We start from the raw sequence: 23,697 nt of genomic DNA, 5'->3' as shown, positions 1-23,697 counted from the left end.
TATGTAATGGTCATGGTGGGACTATGTGACATGCTTGTGAATAAGACAGGCACCAAAGCTTGCCCTTGTGATTATGACATCCTTAGTGAATTCCCTTCTTTCAATCTGGCCAGGAAAATACACACACACACACACACACACACACACACACACACACACACCAAGGAATATAGAATATGACAAGAAATGGAAAATGATTCACAAAAGCTTTACAGAACAAAGTTCTCACCCTTGGCACCATCTCCACTCCAGCCTCCTGGGCACATGGGCACACTGTCTTTCAACAAGATCTGTCTGTCCTAACCAGAGGGGCTGGTAGACCAGCTGCCCAAACAGGAAACCTTATATCATTCTGTAACCCTGACCTTGGGGCTTTGCATCTTCCCCTCTGGTAAACACTCTATTCAACCCAGGAAGACCTGTAGACCTGGCTGGGACACATTTTGAAAAACATGCACATGGTTACAAATGTTGACAAAGGAAGAAAAAAAAAATCCCTAAGTCTAAAGAGGAAGTGATATATCTGACTCAATAGTAGAAATCACTTCAGAAAGTAATAGAAAAAATGGAAACTGAATCCTCAGCAATGAAGCTGCCAGGGCAGTCACTTCTGTGGCTCGGTGACTCAAGAGCACCTGTTTGAACAGCCAGGAAAATGAGCTGTGAAATCTTGATCACATTTCCTACTGGAAACAACACTCTTGCCTTTAAAATGAGTAAGACCAACGTTTAAGCCCCCAGATTGCGACATGTGTGCCCTCATTCTATGAAGCTGTGATTTGTCTTTACAACTGGCCAAGCAATGCTTACTTAACTCACTCAGAACCCCAAGCCTCAGTAGTTAACAGTCTGGGCAAACACTAAGTAAATATGTGCCTGTTTTCAGATTACTCCTTTGACATTAGTGATTTCAGACAACTGATTTCATATATGGTAATCCTCAGCTTCTAATAGTATTCAGCTACTTGTCAAACTTCAGTAACCTCCACATTAGGCTGGAGGCCTATAACCCTAACTACTCAAGAGGTTGAGATCCAAGGATCATGGTAAGAAACTAGCCAGACAGGAAAGTCTGTGAGACTCTTCCAATTAACTACTGAAAAGCCAGAAGTGGAGGTATAGCTCAAGTTAAAGTGCCAGTCTTAAGCAAAATAGCCAAAAGAGGACTAAGACTCTAAGTTTAAGTCCCAGTACGTACACACACACACACACACACACACTACTACCTTTTTTTTGGTCAGTCATGAGGCCTGAACTCTGGGCCTGAGCATTGTCCCTCAGCTCTTCAGCTCAAGGCAAGCACTCTACCACTGAGCTACCTTCCCAGCCCACATTACTACCTTTATACCTGGACATGAATGTTCTAAAACTACCTTCTTCCAAACATCATTTAATGTCACTATGTTTTTTAAACATTTATTTTTATTTTTTTGAAACAGGGTCTTGCTAGCCCAGGCTTGGCCTCCAATGCTGGATCATCTGGCCTAATGCTTTAGCGTACTGGGAGTACAGGCATGTACCACCATGCCCAGCTAATAATGTCCTCTAATTTACTTGATTAATGAAACTTTCTGAAGAGAATAGTTAACTTTGATCTGAACCTTTTTCTTAGCTGGAAAGAAATGACCTGTCCTCTGTACTAACTGGAGCAACCAACTGTGGTTCTTCATCCTCCAAAACAAACTGCAGAGTAGAAGGGATAACTAAGAGGAAAAGGCAGGTTAGAAGCACTGCCTTTGGCATTTGCCTTGTTTTTACCTCACACAGAGATAAAAGAAAGTAGGTGGGACACAGAGGTGTGCTATCCTGGAAGCTAAATTTACACTTGGGAAATCTTAGGTAATCTTTGCAAATGGGTCAAAATGCTTCAGGCTGGATAGAAAGTGTCTGTACACTGTGCAAATTCAGATAACAGGGAATCTCCAGTATTAATCCTCACTACCATTCAGTTTTGCCTGTGGTTAAAGTGAAGAAAATATATTGGGAGAAAATGGCAAAAGCTACTTTCTACTTTGCTTCCTTAAAAAATATTTCCCCCAGCCAGGCACCAGTGGCTCATGCCTATAATCCTAGCTACTCAGGAGGCTGAGATCTGAGAATCACAGTTCCAAGCCAGCCCAGGCTGGAAAATCCGTGAGACTCTTATCTCCAATAAACCTCCAGAAAACTGGAAGTGGTGCTGTGGCTTAAGTGGTAGAGTCCTCACCTTGAGCTGAAGAGCTCAAGAACAGTGCCCAGGCCTAGAGTTCAAGCCCCACGGCCGACCAAAATAATAATAATAATAATAATTTTAAAATCCTCCCAACCCAGACATTTCATCTTGCACTTAAAAAAACATTGTTAAAATGCTAAGTTAAACAACAACAACAAAAGACAGGGCTGGGAATGTGGCTTAGTGGTAGAGTGTTTTCCTATCATACGAAGCCTTGGATTTAATTCTTCAGTACCACATAAACAGAAAAGGTCAGAAGTGGCACCGTGGCTCAAGTGGCAGAGTACTAGCCTTGAGCAAGAGAAACTCAGGGACAGTGCTCAGGCCCTGAGTTCAAGCCCCAGGACTGGCAAAAAAAAGGGGGGGGAAATGACATTGGATTCCAGCACTGGTGGCTTACACCTGTAATCCTAGCTACTCAAGAGACAAAGAGCAAAGGATCAAGGTGCCAAGCCAGCCTAGGCAGAAGTCTATGAGACTCTCATCTCCAATTACCCAGCAAAAAGCCCCAAATTGGAGGTATGGCTCAAGTAGTAGAGTGTCAGCTTTGAGCAAAAAAGCTCAGCGTCAGCACTTAGGCCTGAAGTTCAAGATCCAGAACCTTCACACACAACAGAAAAATCCCCAAAGGCAAGACCTCTGAGTTGACTATTCTTTATCCTTTTTGCAACTTAAATCCAGCAAAGATGTCCACTCCTTCCACAGCTCCACTTACCTTGCAGCTGAGCAGCGTTATCTGCCTATGTTACATAGGTGGTGTTCCAATCTTGGCCAGCAGGGTATGCTGGAGAGATAGGCTTGTCTGCAGCAGAAGTTTGTTTTCTCAGACCTTGGGTATTTTAGGAGGGAGGGGGTGGGGTGTGGGGTCGGTGGGGAGGAAAGAAAGCAGCTGGCCTGCAAAACATCCATTTGTTCTCTGAGATGGTGCCACTTGCCATTTTGTAAGTCAAAGGTTGCCACGTTACCTGTTGCCAGGTTCCTAAGAGTGCTTGGGAGAAAATGTGGGTGAGAAAGCATACAGCAACTCCTTCAGCCTGGTGAGTTTCAAGCTCTTTTGACTGGGCTGGCGCTGACATTTGGAGAGCAGCTGCAGTGGACGGGGAGCATTGTTTGGTTGGAGTTTTAACAGGAGTGGCTGCTTCTTACATCATTTCCAGGCATCAAGTGCCTGGGGCTTTTTTTTTTTTTTTTTTTTATGACTCACTTTCTGATCCGGTCCTCCCTGGATTTCTCTACAGTGTTTGCTAGTGCCAAACTGCCTTGCCCCAGGAAGCACAAGTTTTTGTAGCAACTTGTTAAAACAACTCTGGTGCCTCTTTAAAAAAAAAAAAAAAAAGTTGTGATTTTGGAACAAACCTGGTGCTTCCTGCTTTGTGAGAACAATGTTGTGTTTGATTAGCAGCGTGGCTGGTGCTCCCCCACCGGAGCCCGCTGCTATCACTTGAATAGATCTCCAAGCCAGACATGCCAGGGCTTGGGCATTTGTCTGGCATTAGGAAGCGTCTGGAATACTAGTAAGCACCAACTGGCCAGGGCCTGGCTGCAAAAGTTATTATTCTGTCCTCCCCTGCTCCAACATGCTTTTTTCTACTTGGAGAAAAGTAGAACTCGTCAGCTTTGTTGTTTTCCTGGAGGATGGCTTTAGTGGAAATCATCCTCACAGCCCCTCCCCCCCCAACCCCCACCCCCTCGGCCAAACTGACCCGGAGAGACTATGGGATGTGCTGTGCCAGACCTCACCGAAGTGGGTTGAGAAAGAAGAGTATAGACCCCGCCTGGGAAGCCTCAGCTCTGCCTCCTTTGGAGGCTGGTAGCCACACTTTGGGTGGCCTGGGAATGAGAAACAGTAAATATTTTTGAAACAAGCTAGTGACTTTCCATGTGTATTTTGTTGGATAGAGGGAGTTTTTTTTTTCCCTCCTCTGATATTTATTCTTCAAATACTTCCTTTTCATTTTCTTTCTTCCTTTCTTGCTCACTTGCTTGCTGTGCTGAGGATCAACCCAGGCTTTGCCCTAGGCAAGCACTCTACCACGGATCTACATGCCTACTTCCTTTACTCATTTCTTTTAAAATAGTTTCGTATTGTGCTGCCCAGGCCAGTCTGAAGCACCTGGACTCAAGACACCTTCTTCCTCGGCCCTCCTGAGTAGCAGGATTCCAGGTCTGGGCCACTTCACCTGACTACAAACTTTAAAATTACAGCCACTTGGGGCTAGGAAGGTGGCTCAGTGGTAGAGCGCTTGCCTTGCATGCCTGAGGCCCTGGGTTCGAGTCCTCAGTACCACATAAGCAAAAAGAAAAAAGCCAGAAGTGGTGCTGTGGCTCAAGTGGTAGAGCGCTAGCCTTGAGCTGAAGAGCTGAGGGACAGTGCCCAGGCCCAGGGTTCAGGCCCCACGACCGGACCCAAAAAAAAAAAAAAATTACAGCCACTTGGAGTTGACCAATTCTTGTGGGTTACTTGGAATTCATTCATTCATTTAAACTGGGCTGTGCAATCTGGGTTCTCTAACTCTACCACTTAGAAGCCATATGACTTAGAGGCGCTCTTTGTCCTGAGTCTAATATTTCTACCAATCAAATAGGGATAATGGAGCCAGGTATGGTGGTACATATTTATAATCCCAGCTAGTCTACAGGCTGGGACAGGAGGGTCATGCATGTGAGACTAGCCTAGGAAATTTTTCTAGTCTTTGTCTCAAAATAAAATATGAGCCAGGCACTGGTGGCTCACGCCTGTAATCCTAGCTACTCAAGAGGCTGAGATCAGAAGATGGTGGTTTGAAGCCAGCTTCAGTAGAAAATGCAATAGAATACATCTCCAAAATAGCCAGCAAAAAGCTGTTCTAGTGGTGTGGCTCAAGTAATAGAGCACCAGCTGAGCAAGCAAGCCAAGCAAGAACATGAGGTCCTAGGTTTAATACAGGGTACCAGCAAAAACAAAAAATAAAATGATTTTTTTTTATACTGGTACTATGTGGTAGAGGGCTTGCCAGTATGCATGAGGCTCCAGGGTTCAATTCTCAGAACTGTCACACACACAGACAGACACACACACACACATAGACACACATACACACACACAAAATAGTAAAATCTTTCTCATCTCTGAGACCATGTTTGTCCTTTTTCACCAGAGAAGGACCCAAGCCAGACAATGTGTCTAGCATTGATGTGTAGGCCTGCTTGCCCTATCTAGCACATCCCAGGAACAGAGTGATGTCTAGACTCATAGTTCTGGGCTTTGGGTGGCACCTAACTTCTTTGCTGGCAGCTTCATCCTCAATGCCAAATGCTTCCTAGAGATTCCAGGACACTCATCATCATTACCAGACAGCCTCTTTGAGGAGGCTTGCTTTTTGGTTTCCTTTTTTAAAATTTGTTTATTTTATTTATGTCTTGGAGCTTGAACTCAAGGTCTGGGCACTGTCCCTGAGCTTTTTTTTGCTCAAGGCTAGTGCTCTACCCTTTGAGCCACAGCTCTACTTCTGGCTTTTGGTACTTAACTGGAGTCTCGTGGATTTCCTGCTTAGCTTTGAACTTTGATCCTCAAATCTGAGTCACCTGAGTAGCTCGGATCACAGATATGAGCCATTAGCACCCTGCTTCTTCTCTGGCTATTTTGTGTCACTCTCCAGGGGACCCTACTTTTCAAATTCTTTTCTAGATTTCACTTGTATTCATAGTGCCACAGGATCACCAATTTAAAAGATCCCTTGTCACCAAATTCAGGAACTTATCAGATGCTGGTAACAATTTCTATAACTTTCCAGCCAAAAAAATGAGTTGGTCTGTCATAGTACAACTCCAGGGATTGAGAACTCACTACCCTTTTTATTACATGTGTGGACAATGAAGAGTTTTGTGTGTGTGTGTGTGTGTGTGTGTATTGCTAGGGATCAAACCCAGGACCTCATGCATGCTAGGTAAGTTCTCTACCACTGATTATTTTTCATGCCTCTCTTACCTCTAATTCTTCCCTTGGGGAGTAATGTACAGTAAGTCCCTCTATGCTCTATTCAACTGCATTTCATATCATTGAAAAACCCTGTCTTCCTTCTCTTCCAAATGAAGCCTCTCTTCCTCATGGGATGTGATATGAGGAATCATCAGCAATAGAGCACTTGCCAGCAGGCCCAAGGAACTTGGCTTGATCCCCAGCCCTGGAAATGTGGTGAGGGAGAGTAGTTCTCCCAGAATACAGCGCAGCATTGGATGGTTGTAGACACCTTCTCTGTGGCAGATACCACACTGCCAGTCAGTACATGCCTTTTCAGAAACAGGCACCTGAGTGCTTCTTAAGCCTAACATTTAATCCTTCTATTCTCTATGTCTGAAGTTGTCTCTTTATGTCCCACGTTTCAGTTCTTCCACAGGTCTTTTTTCCTTTTGGCCTCTTCAGGCCATTTGCTTTGTCAAATAGTCTGTAGTTTTAATTCAGCTGTCTGATATGTTTGTCTCACCTATACCACCTCTGTACTGTTCACCTGGATTTATCAGTGTTCTCAAATTATCTCTGATGGAAGGACTAGTTTTGTGTATTTGACCTTCAATCTGTTGCAGATCAATGATTTGATAAAAACTAATTCTTAGGGAGAAAAAAAAGAAATTTGAAGAATCAAAACATGCAGAACACAAGCCCACTGTCTTTTGGTTTTAGTTTTTGGATTTTTGGGGTTTGGGGGGGTTGATTTTTTTGAGGGGGAGGGTTAGTGTCAGTCCTGGGGCTTGAACTCTGGGCCTGGGCATTGTCCCTGTGCTTTTGTGCTCAAGGCTAACACTCTAACTCTACCACCTGAGACACAGCTCTACTTCCAGCTCTTTGTTTTTCCCCTCTTTTGGTGGCTAACTGGAGAAAGGAGTCTCAAGGACTTTCCTGCCTAAGCTGGCTTTGAAATATAAACCTCAGATCTCAGGCTCCTGAGGACCTAGGATTATAGGCATGAGCCACCAGAGTCCAGCTCACTGTTTTAATTAGATCAACAGATTGATAAAACCCACTACGACATTGCTATAAAAGTTGCTAAAAGCATGCTCCACATTTTCACAGCGAGCTACACGGTAACAAATAGAGTGGTCTGAAAATTGTCCCATGTTACAGACACCAGTTGAATAGCACAGCTCTGCACTTGGAGGTGCAGAAATGCTTAACAACCTAAGGAATGAAATCAGAAGAAGGGGGAGTTGTCACTTGGATCCTTTTTACTTGTCTCTGAAAGGCAATCTTGGGTTGGGACTATAGATCAGTAGTAGAGCACTTGTGTGGTATGTTCAAGGCATTGGGTATTCAAGGCTCAAGGTTTAAGGTTCAAGGCTGCTGATTCAAAAAAACCAATCAACCTCCAAGGTTTGAATTTCTCTTCAATTCCTGTTTGGTGACTGCAAGGTGCATCTTTGAGCCAACTCCAGTGGTAAAGTCTCAAAGCAAAGCAACTTCAATGTACCACCATGGCAGATAGTTCAAGTTCTGTACTCCAAGTGGGCCAACCTCAAATTTTTATCACCTTTGAGTGTTAGAGCCAAACCAGCCTGTTGGAGAAACCAATTCTCCACTCTACCTGACACTAGTAAAATATGGTTGGCCTGTGGAGTGTGTTGGACCATGCGGGAGGCAGAGCTCAAGTCTAGCAATTGTACCAGAAGTAACAGGATCTAATCACCACCCCTCTCCCCATTACCATACCACAGCAAGAATTCCACTGCCCTTTACAGCAAAAGAAATGAAATGATTTGGGGCTGCAGCACCCAATTTTAAGTAATCTACTCAGAAAGAAGACACCAGGGAGGGTGTAAATAAGCAGTATATGCCCCAGAAGATGGGGCATATAATGTTAGAACTAGTTATATCACTTCTTTGGAATATGAGTGAACTGAATGTCCTGAGAATCCATCTGAAGGCAGTTATGAGTTTACATCGCAAAGACTTGTCTTTGGAGAAATAATGTAATGACTTAGTCTCCTTAGATTCAAGTTGAGCATGTCTCCCCTTCCCAACTCCCTCTGACATTGACTGCTGTCCCAGAGTTTCCATCCTTCAACCCTTCCTGGAAATCCAGAAGTAGCTCTTGGTGGTTAGGTGCATGGAGTTAAATGGGACAAGACATCTCAACACCCTCATAGCTTGGCCAGAGGCTTAGCTGTGAGTCATTGGGAAGAAGCTGACGTAGACTGGCCCTGCTATGGCTCTCTATAAACACACACTACCATCTTCCTGAGTGGTAGGACCTCTCAGGAGACTTAGCAACAACAACAACAAAAGCACATTGGCTAGGATCTGGTGGCTCCTGCCTATTATCCTTGCTACTCAGGAGACTGAGATCTGAAGATCATAGTTCAAAGACAGCCAGGGTAGGAGAGTTTGTGAGACTTTTCTCTCCAATTAACCACCAAAAAAGTGGGAATGAAACTGCAGCTCAAGTGGTTAAGTGCCTGCCTTGAGCAAAAAAGCCGAGGGACAGTGTCTAGGCCCTGAGTTCAAGCCACAATACCAGTACACACATGCATACCCCCCCCCCACACACACACATGAAATAGTAAATTGGCTTGGTTTTGCTCACCCTGTTAATATTAAAGATATAATATCATGTGGTAAGCTTACATGGAAAATCTTCTTGGGGGAAATTTTTGTTAATCAAATATCTAGGTAACTAGGAGGGGACCACACTTTTCTTGGGTACGTGCTTCTCCACCCATCGCCCTTCCAGAATGAATATGCTCTTGGACAGTAACATTTGTGTGACATTCTCTCAATTCACAGCCAATCCCTGGGGAGCTGCCCAACAGAAATGTTGCTATATCTTTTAAATGTAAGGAAATTCCTCCAAGCCACTGGGCAGTAGAGATGAGGACAGCAAAACAGTTTTATTTACTGTTATTGTAGGATATTTTCTTTGTGTGGCCAGAGGAAACATGGACAATACTGAAGCAAATATTTTATTTGGTGAAATGGCACCAGTGATCACCAGAACTACATACAGGCAATGAGCCAGGCTTGTGCAGCTGGGTCTAGCTCCTGGGCCTAACCACAGGGATACACCTGTAAAAGGAAAAGACATGGAGGTGGTGGGGGAGACAGTCCACATGGTGAATATTTGGTAATAACTCTAATAGATTTTAAGAAGACTAGCAAAACTCTTCAGAAAGCTAGGAAAGGCATTGTTCTTTTTAGGTAAACATTCTCATTTGGAAGCTTCATAATTCTCTTTTGAGCTTTCTTTTTGTTTTTTGGTTGGTCATGGGGCCTGAACTCTGGGCCTGGGCTCTGTCCCTCAGCTCTTCAGCTCAAGGCTAGAGTTCTACCACTTGAGCCATAGCACCACTTCCAGCTGCTTATGTGGTGCTGAGGAATCAAACCCAGAGCCTCATGCATGCAAGGCAAGCACTCTACCACTGAGCCAACTTCCCAGCCCCTTGAGCTTTTTGTTTTTTGACAAAATGGTTTTTCACAAATGAAAAGTGGAAAATTAATGTCAGATAGGTGGAGAGAGAGAGGCTAGAGTCAGCTTCAGCTAGAGCCTTGGGGAAGACCTTGATTAAAATGTACCAGAACAGCAGCTACAGATGAATGGATTCAGACCCTTGACTTGGTCAAGTAGCTGTAAAGGAGGCACCTCAGAAATAAGTTCATGGAGACCAAAGACACACTCTGAAAGTGTTTCAGATACTATAATACAAATTGACTTACAAGCTGGGTGCTGGTGGCTCACTCTGGAGGCTGAGATCTGAGGATCAAAGCCAGCCTGGGCAGGAAAGTCTGCTAGACTCTTATCTCCAATTAACCACCAGAAAACCGGAAATGCTGCTGTGACTCAAGTGGTTGAGTGCTAGCCTTGAGCTGAAGAGCTCAGGGACAACACCCAGGTTCAGAGTTCAAGCCCCAAGACTGACAAAAAAAAAAACAATTTACAATAGAAGATTGATTTTGCAATCCCTCTTAGTGAATAGTTGTGCTTAGAAAACAAATCGAGAACAAAATTTTGTCTAGTGAGCCAGATGCTGGTGGCTCACACCTGTAATCCTAGTTATTCAGAAAGCTGAGATCTAATCCAGCCCAGGCAGGAAAATTCATGAGACTCTTGTCTCCAGTTAACCACAAGAAAACCAGAAGTGGCACTGTGGCTCAATGTGGTAGAACCCTAGCCTTGAGCAAAAAAAACAGGGGGACAGCACCTAGGCCCGAGTTCAACCCAACAACTGACTGAAAAACATTGTCTAGTGAACACCTATCCAAAAGAAAGAAGAAAGGAAGGAGAGGAAGGAGAGAAAGAACGAAGAGGGGGAAGGAGGAACAAAGGAAGGAATTGAGTGTTGATGAACCAAACATACTTCAGGGAGCTAGGAGTCACTCTTACTCATTATTAAGAACAGAATACACATACTTACAGCCTCCTTCCTTTCAGTGCTTACTATAACCACCAAAATCGTCTTTAGTGAATTATGTTATTTGATGTTTAGCTACATTTGATGTTTTCCTGAGAAGATAGAATCCTTTTCACCTTTTCCATATGTGTACATAACATGTGGTGGCCTGTAAAGTTGTCTACAGTTAGCCAATTATATCTAATTCGTGTTGATTTATAATTTCCATTCCAGAAACTTCCATTTCCGAGGCTGTTTCTTTCCGTCTTTTCCCCCGAGTTTTGTGAGTGAGTTGCTTCATTGGAAGCTCCGCAGGGGATCTCCCTCTGTACATGGACTTGTTTTCATCTTCTACATCTTAGGGTGTGTTTTGTGTGCCCCCATTTCCAATGGCTGTCAGAGACAATAGCAGGATGAAAGCCCAGGCAGAAATCACAGTGTGTTTGTTTTCACTGTCTTCCAGTGTCATCTTGCATTACAACATATAAGAAGACACCACCTCCAGTCCCACCCAGAACTACCACGAAACCTTTCATTTCTATCACAGCCCAGAGTAGCACAGAGTCTGCGCAGGATGCCTACATGGATGGACAAGGCCAGAGAGGAGACATTATCAGCCAGTCTGGTCTCAGCAACTCCACGGAAAGCCTGGACAGTATGAAGGCTCTGACAGCCGCCATCGAGGCTGCAAATGCTCAGATCCATGGCCCTGCAAGTCAACATATGGGCAACAACACTGCCACTGTCACCACCACCACCACTACCATAGCCACGGTTACCACTGAGGACAGAAAGAAGGACTTCAAAAAAAACCGATGTCTGTCCATTGGAATACAGGTAACAGCTTCTCCGGGTTCTTTGAAGTAGGAACCAAAACTAAGAATTCTAACACGTATGGTCGTTTGTGTTTGTTTAATCCTCAAGAGATTACTATTTTGCCACTTGAGATAGTTTAGCTGTGTATAAAAACACCTTCCAATTAGTGGCTCTGATTTCTTAATTTTTAATTTTAATTTTGTTAAGCAGTACTGGAACATGAAGTGAGAGCCTCATGCTCTTCTTCACTCCAGGTTATTTGCTCTGCCATTTGACCACTTGAACCACATGCCCACTTCTAGCTTTTTGCTGGTTAACTGGAGATAAGAGTGTCTTAGATTTTTCTGCCCAAACTGGTGTTGAACCTTGATTCTCAAATCTTAACTTCTTGAGCAGCTAAGATTACAGGCTTGAGCTACCGGCCCACATTTGAATTCCCTATATTTTAAAATGTGACCAAAATTATGAAAATATTTGGTCTGAAGATACTATTAGCAGCTATTATTTTTATTCTCTAAATTGAATATGCAACTCCAACTGGAGAGTAATTCAGGGAACACAAATACAAACATAAAGTGCCCCTCAATTCTTCATGTGAATTTTATTCTCAAAACCAAGGAGTACACATCCAAGGATGTGTTATTAGGTTGTGTTATGTGATGTTAGGGTTATTAGGTTGTGTTATGTTATGTTTGACCCCATTGAATAACTTTGTAGGAACAAAAATTGGAATTGCTTTTCACAGGTATGGGAAAGTGAGACCGGAGCAATTGGTATAGTATGGGAAAAGTGTACATCAGTTCTGTTCTAGTTGTTGACTATTTAATCATGAATTTCATAATCATATAGCAGACAAAGCTGGACACGGACGACTCATACCTGAATCTGAGATCTGAGGATCGTGGTTCTAAACCACCCTGGGCAAGAAAGTCTATGATACTCTTATCTCCAATTAACCAGCAAAAAGCTGTAAGTGGAGTTGTGGCTAAGTGGCTAAAGTGCCAGCCAAGTATAAAAGCTAAGGGACAACACCCTGATCCTGAGTGCAAGCCCCAGTACTGGCAACTCAGCAGACTTGCAGTTCAGCTCATTGTTTCCTGCTTTTCTCAGGAAAACTTAGGCTCCTTCTGCCTTGTTGTTGTTGTTGTTGTTGTTTGCACCTGTTTGGTGTGGGTTACCCTGCAGGAAACCCTTCTACAGAGAAGAATCAGTTCTCCTCTCCATTTTAGTGGTATGGATCATTCTGCAGGTGCCCACCCCGCATAATAACTTCTCAACATAATAGCCAATAAATCTATCCCCACCGAACCAAACCCAGGCACATAGAAAAGGCAGGCATGAGGTACAGCCTCACAACACTGCTGTATTTTCAGTCTGCTCTTCAAAGTTCACTTTTAAAGTGCAATTAATCTTTCTCTAGTAGCAACAAGTCAAATGCCTCTTTCTAACATCCAGGTTTCCATAGTACACATTGTCTAGTTTCCTAAATGCATTTGTAGCATTAGGGTTGGAGTAGATGGATGACTGAGAGGAAAGGGCCCAAAGCCAGACCCCGCCCATGTCTCCTCATTTCCATAAGCCAATTCTCCTCCCATCCTCCAAAGCAGCCCAGGAGTGGGGAAAGAGTCTCAGGCAAATTGATTGATCTTCCTGTGCTTTTGTTTCATTGTTTATTCTTCATAGGATTGTTTTGAAAATAGAGCTTTAAAGAAAATGTCTGGCTTCTGCAGGGTGCTGGTGGCTCATGCCTGTAATATTAGCTACTCAGGAGGCTGAGAGTTGAGGATAGTGATTCGAAGACAGTCTGGTCAGAAAAGTCTGTGAGACTCTTATCTCCAATTAACCAGAAAGAAAGAAAAGAAAAAAGAAAAAGCTGGAAGTGAACCTGGCACTCGTGGCTCACTTCTGCAATACTAGCTGCTCCGGAGGCTGAGATCTGAGGATACTGGTGAGAAGCCAGCCTAAGCAGGAACTTCCATGAGATTCTTATCTCCAATAAACACCCCTACCCCCAAAGAAAAGCCAGAAATAGAACTCTGGGGTAGAGTGCTGGCTAGCCTTGAGCAAAAAGAAGTTCAGAGACAAAGTCTAGGCACTGAGTTCAAACCCCGAGACAGGCACAAAAAACAAAGCTAGAGGTGGAAGATGGTTCAAGTCGTAGCGCAAGTCTTGAATGAAAAATCTAAGGAAAAATATTCAGTCCTGGGTTGAAGTCCCAATACTGGCAAAAAATAATTAATTAATTAATTAAAATATCTAACTCCTAAATCAGGCACTGGTGGCTCACATCTGTAATCCTAGCTACTCTAGAGGCTGAGATCTGAGGATCAGAGTTCAAAGCCAGCCCAGGCAGGCAAGTCCATGAGACTCTTATCTCCAATTAACCATCAGAAAACCGGAAGTGGTGCTCAAGTGGTAGTGTGTTCACCTTGAGCTGAAGAGCTCAAGGACAGCGTCCACGCCCAGAGTTCAAGCCCCACAACTGAAAAAATAAATACATAAATCAATGTGATGGTTGCACATGAATGTGAATGTACTTAGTATCACTGAACAGTCCACTTAGGTGATTAATAATTTTTAGTACATATCTTTTGCTATAATAATTAAAAATATCTACCTTACTATCCCTGGCACATGGTCATCACTAAGGAATGTTAGCGTACCTCTACTTCCTCAATAGAAAGTTCATTCTGTTTTCTCCCTTCGCTTGGTTAATTTCAATAGTTCATCTCTCCCTCGCTCAGAACTTTTTTTTTAGTGCCAGTACTAGGACTTAAACTCAGGACTTGAGTTAGCTTTTTCACTCAAGACTGGTATTTTACCACTTGAGCTACAGCTCTACCTCCAACTTTTTGCTGGTTAATGAGAGATAAGAGTCTCACAGACTTCCTGGACTTCAGGGGATTGAACCACAATCTCCAGAGTAGCTAGGATTATAGGCCTGAGCCACCAGTGCCCTGCCACTTTGTTATTTTTAATAATATACATATATATTATATATCTTATATATCTTTTTTTTTTCTGGTGTTGGGGCTTGAACTCTGGGCGTGAATGCTGTCCCTGGGCTTCTTTTGCTCAAGGCTAGTGCTTTACCACTTGAACAGAGCCATTTCTGACTTTTTATGTGATTAATTAGAGATAAGAATCTCACAGACAGGTTGGGAAGGTGGCTCAGTGGTAGAGTGCTTGCCTCAGATGCATGAGGCCCTGGGTTCGAGTCCTCAGCATCACATAAGCAGAAAAAGCCAGAAGTGGCGCTGTGCCTCAGGTGGTGGAGGGCTAGCCTTGAGCTGAAGAGCTGAGGGACAGCGCCCAGACCGAGTTCAGACTCCACGATCAACAAAAAAATAAAGAATCTCACGGACTTTCCTGCCCTCAATGGCTTTGAACTGTGATCCTCAGATCTCAGCCTCCTGAGTAGCTAGGCTACAAGTGTATCCAATGCCCAGCTTATATATCTTAATATATATAATCTTGATCAAAACTCAGCAGTTCTTTCTGGAGGAAAACTTGATATGATCAATATTTGCATATCCATTCCGAACTGGTATGAGCACATCCCAGTAAAATATATTTATTCTGCAGTTATATACCTCAAACAATTCTACATTTTTTTTGCCTTTTTGCACTTAGCAATATATTTTGAAGAAATTTATTTGTCAATCTTAACTTCTGACTTTATTTTAAAACCTCTATATGCTTATCTTAATCACCTCCCAAGCTCCACTGATTGTTTTTGCCTTCTATTCCATCTGTGCATGTGCATGCACACCAGTTCTGGAGCTAAACTCAGGGCCTGAGCACTATCCCTTAGCTTTTTCTGTTCAAAGCTGATGCTCTAACACCTGAGCCACATCTCCACTATGGTTTTTTGGTGATTACTTGGAGATAAGAGTCTTATCATAGACTTTCCTGCCTGAACTGGTGTCAGACCAGAATAGTCAGTAGCTGCTGAGTAGCTAGGATTACAGGGGTGAGCCACCATGATCTAGCTACATTGGATTCTTAAAGGCCAAATGTAGTCTTAATTCCCATCTTCTATTGGAAACGCTTTACTAAATGTGATTTCTAGAATAGTTTCAAGATGCTTCTTTTATCTGGAAATACATGTCAAACATGTTTTACATGCCTCTGTGTGTATGCACACATACGTATATACATGTGCATCTATGTATCCTAATGCTAGGCAAGGAGAAGGCAGACTGCTTTGGAAGTAGACCAAAGTTGTGTAGTTAGAATTACTCTTAAGATAAAAAGATGGTGTCACCGGGCTGGGAAGGTGGCTCAGTGGTAGAGTGCTTGCCTTGCATGTCTGAGGCCCTGGGTTTGATTCCTCAGCACCACATAAGCAAATAAAAGAAAAAAGCCAGAAGTGGCGCTGTGGCTCAAGTGGTAGAGCGCTAGCCTTGAGCTGAAGAGTTGAGGGGCATCGCCCAGGCCCAGAGTTTAGGCCCCACGACCAGACCCCCCCCCCAAAAAAAAGATGGTGTCACCTATTGTTGCCAGTGGCCACTTTGGGAGAGTGGGGTTCAAGAGGCAGAAAAAGGAAGGCTTCATATTTTGTACTATAGACTTCTGTACCACATGAATCCTTGCCATGTTCCCCTATAGTTTACTTGTTTTTTTTTTAACTACTTGATATGTTTATATCACCTATACAGAGATATATTTTATATCCTGTGTGGAGAAATGAGCCAAACTGCAAATGGTAAATTTGCCTCTACCAAGTTAACTTTTTTAACTCTTTTTTTGTCAGTCGTGGGGCCTGAACTCTGGGCCTGGGCACTGTCCCTCAGCTCTTCAGCTCAAGGCTAGCACTCTACCACTTGAGCCACAGCGCCACTTCCGGCTTTTTCTGCTTATGTGGTGCTGAGGACTCAAACTCAGGGCCTCATGCATGCAAGACAAGCACTCTACCATCAGCCAACTTCCCAGTCCTCCAATTAATTATTTTAGAGCAATCAAAATCAAATGAAATATTAATTACTCCGGCTTAAAAGTAGGCTTTAAAATAAAAATGTCATATTGTCATAGTTGATAGCTTAAAACAATAAGGAAAAGCAAAGAAGACAATTTCAATGCATTTAAATCTTTTGCAAGCATTTTTGTCTTTTTTTTTTTTAAGTAGATCTTGGGGCTTAAATCCAAGGCCTGGGCACTGTCCCTCAGCTTTTTTTTTTTTTTTTGCTCAAAGCTAATTCTCTGCCACTTGAGCCACAGTGCCCATAATGATGTTTTGGAAGCTTATTAGAGATAAGAGTCTTATGGACTTTGCTGCCCAGGCTGGCTTCAAGCCATGATTAGGGACAACGCCCAGGCCCTGAGTTCCAGGCCCAGGACCAGCACGAGAGAAACAGACAGTCAGTCAGACAGTCAGACAGACAGAGGGGAGAGAAAGAGTGGGGGGGGGGGGGAGGCAAGGAGATAGAGGGGAGAGAGACAGACAGACAGAGAGACAGAGGGGAGAGAGAGAGAAGAGAGAGGAGAGAGAAGGAAAGAAAAGAATACTATTGCATTTCATGAAGACCAGCAGAGTCAAAGAGCATGCCGATAAGGTAGTGATGGTTCTTCTCAACAAAGAGTCTACTTGTAGCAAAACAGTTCAGCAACACTACAGATGTTTTTGGTGAGCTGGGTATTTGTTTTTCTAGGGAGGCACTGAAATGAGTCAAGTGTTTGTTTGATGATTTCTTCAGGTGGATGATGCTGAAGAACCTGAGAAAACGGGAGAGAACAAAGCACCCAGTAAGTTCCAGTCTGTGGGCGTACAAGTAGAAGAGGAGAAGTGGTGAGTCCACATGCATGCATCCTTTTTCATCTTGCTACTGGCAAGTACAGGGGAAGTAGTAGTCTTCATGTGGGGCCTACAAAGGGCAGTGGCCTCCTACTAATGTTTGGGGGTATTTAGATGGTAAACATGAATCCATTTTAGGACTATAGTATGTTTTAGCTAGTATTGTATTTTGAAGTACATCACATTGGCATAAACACTGTATGTAGTACTTTGGACTACCAAATTCTTCAAACAAAATTGGAGGAGATCTATTGCCATTAGTCATGCCTTGCAAGAAATGTTAAGACATTCTGAGCAAAGAAAAATCATATAGGACAGAAACTAATGTAAACAAAATTTAATTTTTGTGTATGTGTATAGTATAAAGTATTGGTATTAGGTATGAGACTATATACACAGAGGGGAGAGAGAGACAGAGATAGAGACAGAGAAAGAAAGAACAGAGACAGACAGACAGACAGAGACAGAGGGGAGAGAGAGAAGAAGGAAAGAAAAGAATACTATTGCATTTCACCAAAACCTGCAGAGAGTCAAAGAGCATGCTGTGTGTGTGTGTGTGTGTGTGTGTGTGTCTGTGTGTGTGTGTGTCTGTGTGTGTACATGCCTCTATGATTGAAGGCATAGAATATTTGCCTTTCAAGCTATAGACTCTGGGCTTAATCTTCAATACCCCACAAAAATTTAAAACAATAAAAATAAGACATAAAAATTATTACAATATATAACACCTAACAACAGAACTTGAAAATACCTGGGGCAAGGCCTGTCGGTATAGCTCAATGGTAAGTATTTGCCTTGCACGAGTGAGAGAGCTTTAGTTAGATCCCCAGCACAGAAAAACAAACCAAACCACAACAAAAACAAGTGCAAGGAAGAAAGCTCTTAGAACTCTAAAGAAAAGCAGATAATTCCACAATTAGAGTTGGACAGTTCAGAAACTCTTTATCGCAAATGGACAGATAAAAAAAGCAGAAGATCAATAAGGGTACAGTTGACTCAACAACACCATCAACCAATAATTGGATAGAATTGCCATCTATAAACTGCCTCATTCAACAGCAGTAGATTACACTGGCTGGTCAAGCTCACATAGAATGATTACCAAAAAAGACTGGGTCACACATTCAGCCATAAAACAAACCTTAACAAATTTAAAAGAATCTAACTCAAACACTGCTGTCAGACCACAGTCAAATTAAACTAGAAATCAATGACAGAATGATAGCTGGATATTCTCAAAATAGTTGTAGATTAAACAACACCCTTAAATTACACTTGCAACAAAACACCCAAATTAAAAATCTAAGAAATTATAATATATTTTGAACTAAATGAAAATAAAAATATAACCACCAAATTTATGGGATATACCAAAACAGTGCTTAGATGGCATTAAATGCAAATATTTAAAAAGAAGAAAGCCAGGAGCCAGAGGCTCACACCTGTAACCCTAGCTACTCAGGAGGCTAAGTTCTGAGGATCATGGTTTGAAGCCAGCCCAGGCAGGAAAGTACATGAGACTCTTGTCTCCAATCAACCACTCAAAAACCTGAAGTGGAGCAGTGGCTCAAAGTGTAGAGTGCAAGGAGGAGGAGAAGGGGAGGGACAGAGGGAGGGAGAGGAGGAGAAGGAGGGGGAAAAAGGAGGAGGAGGAGGAGGAAGAGGAGGAGGAAGAGCTGGAATCACTTATCTAAGCTTCCACTTCAGTAAACTAGAAAAATTAAATTCAGAGCAAATAGAAGAAAGGAAATAATAAATATTTTAGAACAAGAATAGAAATCAGTGAAATTGAAGGCAGAAAATTAACAGGAAACATGGATGTGTTAAAGTCTCATGACTGTGACAAGTCCCTTAAAGGTACAATGAAATGGAAGAATGATTTCTTTTGGCTCATGGTCTCAGAGGTTTTGGTTTATGGTACTCTGGCTCTATTGTTGTGGTAAAGTCAGAATATCATGGCAGAACTTGGAAGAACAAAGTTGCTTACCTATTGGTAGCCAGGAAGCTGAGAGAGAGAGAGACAGAGACAGAGACAGAGAGACAGAGACAGAGACAGAGAGAGAGACAGAGAGAGAGAAACAGAGAGAGAGACAGAGATGGCAATAGGAAGGGTGTAGGGACATACTGTATATTCCCAGGGCAACTCCTTCAGTGACATATACTCCTTCTAACAAGGTCTAACATCCTACTTTCTACCACCTCCCAAAACAGCACCCCCAGCTGAGAAGCAAGCCTTTAACTCATGGGCTTTATAGGATTCACCTTGTATCTAAAACATAGCAATCAACAAAACCAAAATATGACTCTGTGTGTGTGCCAGCCCTGGGGCTTGAACTCAGGACCTGGGTATTGTTTGAACTATTTTGCTCAACGCTATTGCTCTACCACTTGAGCCATAGCTGAATTTCCAGCTTTTTTGGTGCTCAATGGAGGTAGGAGTCTTACAGAGCTTTTCTGCCCAGGCTGGCTTTGATCTGTAATCCTCAGATCTCAGTCTCCTGAGCAATTAATTAGGGTTACGGCCACAAACCTTGGGTGCCTGGCCAAAATATGATTCTTGAAAAGATAAATAAATTGATAAGCCAGGCAAACAAAGAAAAAAGATTGAAGACAATTTATCATCATGAAACATGAAAGGAAATGTATCATTGCAGCTATCCTGGTCATTAAAAAAATAACAGACAAATATAGTTCAAGTGGTAAAACACCAGCCTTGAGCGAAAAAAGCCAAGCATAGGAATGAGGCCCTGAGTTTAAGCCTGAGTACTGACACAAAAATAAAAGATAAAGTTTTAATTTTCATTTATTTTTATATTTTTTGTTGGTTGTAGGGCTTGATCTCTGAGCTCTTTAGCTCAAGGCGAGCACTCTACCAACTGAGCCACAGCGCCACTCCTGATTTTCTGGTGGTTAACTGGAGATAAGAGTCTCACAGAGTTTCCTGCCTGGGCTGGCTTTGAACCTCAATCCTCAGATCTCAGCCTCCTGTAGCCAGGATTACAGGCATGAGCCACCAGCACCCAGTTTAAAGTTTTAATTCTTAAAGGTGGATAGATATTATTCTTAATGTCAGTGTGTTATGGGAGAGTGGTTTAAATTCTCTTAAACAATACCTTACCTGTTGGATGGTGTACACACATATTTCTTAGTCTATTATTGTTTCAAAAAAGAATTTCTTTAAAGGTTAAAGTTTAACAAAGCAACATTATCACCTTTTCTCAAAACATAGGAGAAAGCCATCTGAATCTTGTATTCTACTTCAGACCCTGCCTGCAGCCAACCAGTTTATCTTTCAAAATTAACACCTCAACTCTTTACCATTTATAAGAATGCAAAGTATGGCCTACCCAACAGTCACCCCAACATCAGATAAGCCACTTTTGTCATTGTTTAAAAATGTGTTAAACATTTATTGAGTTATTGGTTTGCAGGATGGTCAGTTCCTCAATAAACTGAGTGATTTACTTCAGACACATCCTTGAAAGGGCTGGCAGACCTGAACTTTCCAAAACATACCCTTTGTCAAAGGTCACTTTATAGTAAAGCACTATAAATAAGCATTTGAATTGATGTTAGCCATTGTTTTCAACCTTTTTGTCAAACATGAAGGGATTACCTTTATCTTTTGGCTCTAAACTATAATTCTTTTTATAAGTTTGCTGATAGTAATTCATTTAGATAGGATCTTTAAAAGCAAATATGGTCACTAGAGAGCACTTAATGACTTGAGGATTTTTAAAAAATTATGTAGTGTTAATGGTGAGCCTGCTGTTTTCACACTGAATGTCCACTAACAATCTATCTCTTCCTTCCTCAAATAAACAAGCTGATAAAAAGCACCAACCTAACAAAAAAGTGAGAAAAGAAAGAAAACAGAGCCAGAAAAGATAGGACAAAGAAAGCCAGATTGAAAGACTTAGTAAGAAGCCTAGAGACTCATTACCTTTTGAATGATCACAATTTAGGAGCCCAAACTAACCCAGAAAAGCCCTCCATTGAATTGTTTGTTAAGAAATAGTCTTGCAAATTTAAGGTGCTCTTCAGTGTTTCAAATCAAAATAAAATAATCTATTGGTAAACAAATAGCAGGCACCAGATAATGCCCAGCTTTAAGAAGAGATATGGAAATGAAGTATTACAAATCTTGCTGGAGCAAGGCCTGGTGGCTCACACCTGTGATCCTCGCTACTCACGGAGACTGAAGCTTGAGGATCGAGATTCCAAGTCAACCCAGGCAACAAATCCTTGAGACTCTGACCTCCAATTAACCAACAAAGAGCCAGTAGTGCTGTGGCTTGAGTGGTAGAATGCCAAACTTGAGTAAAAAAGTTCAGGGAGAGCACCCAGGCCCAGAGTGCAAGCCTCAGCACTGGTGTGTGTGTGTCTGTGTGTCTGTGTGTGTGCACACACACAGAAAATCTTCCTGGGACACTTGGAGGCAGCCAGAACACCCTCAAAATGCCATGGATATCAACTGTACCATGTGCAACCTTGCAGAGGAGGAGACTCTACACCAACACATGCTATCTAAAGGTCACTAGTTTAAATTTGCCAGCAGCAGCAGGTCAGAGATCTGTGAGATGTGTTGTTTTGAAATAAGACTGCTTCTCTTAAGGACTCAGTGAAGAAATTGATCGCTTCCATCAAACATTAGCTAATGCTCTGCCAAATTTCACAGTGCAGCTAGTAGCTCTCTGTCTATAGGATCCACTGGGCACTTGTTTACTGGTATGCAGGATGGATCTTGAACAATGCAGGCAGATCCTGGCAATGCCTCCTCCCGAGCAAAGCCGGCAGCATCCCTCCCATCCTCTCTCATCCTTTTGACCGCTCTTCAGGAATTTCTATGAAGTCCTCTAGCCTTTCAAGCTGATAATTAGCAAATCTAGTAAACCAATCCTTTCTGTTGACTAAGATGAGAAAGGGAAGCTGCTCCCAGGAAGCTCCCCTTTCCTTAAGTAACAATTGTATTTAAGAGTGATTCAAACTGCACTTTGTTACCTGAGCTCACTAGTGGCTCTAACAGTGGACACAAAGAGGAAGACTATTATATTATTGTTCCCGTGATAAAAAGTAGTATGTAAATTTGCTGGGAGACAACTGTATAGGACCAGGTTAACCATTAATAACTCTAATGGGTTTGGAGTAAATTTTTTTACAAAGTATGTGAATCTTTTTTACATTATGTACCTTTCCTACAAGAATTATTTACTAATAAGTCAATCAGTGGTAAGAATAGTAAGCAAATGTTTTGTACATTCTAGACATCTATAAATTACAAAAATAAAATTAATCTTCTATAATCTCATAACTAATAGAGTATATTAATAATTATGATCCCTTAGCTAATAGAATATAGAGTATCAATAAGACCAGTATTGACCTAGGGCCTGTCACCTGTGTTGGGCTAGCACTGTACTACTGAGCTACACCCCAGCCCTTCAACATTTTAAAAGTTGTTGAAACCATTTTGTGCACGCAATTTTGTGGCCTTTTATAAAATTAACATTGCAGAAGACATTTTCTATGTATTACTAAAATTTTATGCCAGCTGGGTAAGGAAGCCAATTATATTCTCTTAACAGACTTATAAAGCCATTAAAAGATACTTGACTGAAATTGTGTGTGTGTGTGTGTGCGTGCACGCGCGCGCACCCGTGCTGGTACTAGGGCTTGAACTCAGGGCTATGTGTTCTTCCTTGGTTTTTGCATTGAAGGCTGGTGCTCTACCACTTGAGCCACACTTCTACTTCAGTCTCTTGACTTTTCTGCCTCAGCTGGTTTTGAACTGAGATCCTCAGATCTTAGACTTCTGAGTAGCTATGTAGCTACAGTAGCTATAGTAATGAGCCACCCATGCCCAACTAAGATTTTCTCCCATTCTGTAGTTTGTCTTCTGTCTAGAAATTGTTTCCTTGGTTGTACAGCAGCTTTTTAATTAATATGATCCCATTTGTTGATCTGTACTTTTATTTCCTGAGTAGTACCTATGTCTACATTTTTAAATTTTCTTATGTGATTCTCTAATAATTTTAAAGTATCAGATCTTACATGAGATTTTTGGTCCATTCAGAGTTTATTTTTGCCCAGAATGAGAGATGAGGGCCTAATTCCCAGTCTTTTGAATGTGGATATCCAGTTTTTTCAACACCATTTGTTGAAAACATTATTTTTGATTCAATGTGTGTTTGAGCAGTTGTCAAAATAAGATGTCTATAGCTGTGTGAGCTTCGGGCTTATTTATTCTACTCCATTGGTGTACATGTCAGGTTTTGTGCTATAATCATGCTGTTTTGTTACTTGGCTCTGTAGTAGACTTGAAATAATGTCCTGTGATGACTGCAGAAGTGATCTGTCCTGCTCAAGATTGCTTTAGCTCCTCGGGGTCTTTTTGAGAGTTGTTATATGAATTTATGTATTTTTCTCTCTCTCTTTTTTTTTTCTCCAGTCATGGGGCTTGAACTCTGGGCCTGGGCACTGTCCCTTAGCTCTTCAGTTCAAGGCTAGGGCTCTATCA

The 23,697-nt window shown here is 42.1% G+C and overlaps 1 protein-coding gene across 18 annotated transcripts in view; it reads left to right on the top strand.

Annotated features, from left to right (window-relative positions):
* The window catches only part of Dlgap1 (DLG associated protein 1), an 882,629-nt gene that overhangs the window by 815,402 nt on the left and 43,530 nt on the right, over positions 1–23,697 (top strand). For 16 of the 18 annotated variants that reach the window (XM_070029508.1, XM_070029507.1, XM_070029511.1 and 13 more), the window contains 2 exons: positions 11,034–11,407; positions 17,083–17,174. In XM_070029508.1, the coding sequence (XP_069885609.1) occupies positions 11,034–11,407; positions 17,083–17,174 (466 nt within the window). The remainder of the gene's footprint in view (positions 1–11,033; positions 11,408–17,082; positions 17,175–23,697) is intronic. The other 2 variants (XM_070029510.1, XM_070029512.1) reach the window with 1 other exon arrangement.

This window comes from Dipodomys merriami, unplaced genomic scaffold (genome assembly GCF_024711535.1).
Source record: "Dipodomys merriami isolate MVZ:Mamm:240054 unplaced genomic scaffold, mDipMer1.0.p SCAF_2, whole genome shotgun sequence".
In the NCBI taxonomy this organism is placed as follows: domain Eukaryota; kingdom Metazoa; phylum Chordata; class Mammalia; order Rodentia; family Heteromyidae; genus Dipodomys; species Dipodomys merriami.
The sequence above is the reverse complement of the archived record's forward strand: the minus strand, read 5'-3'. Positions and strand labels throughout refer to the sequence as shown.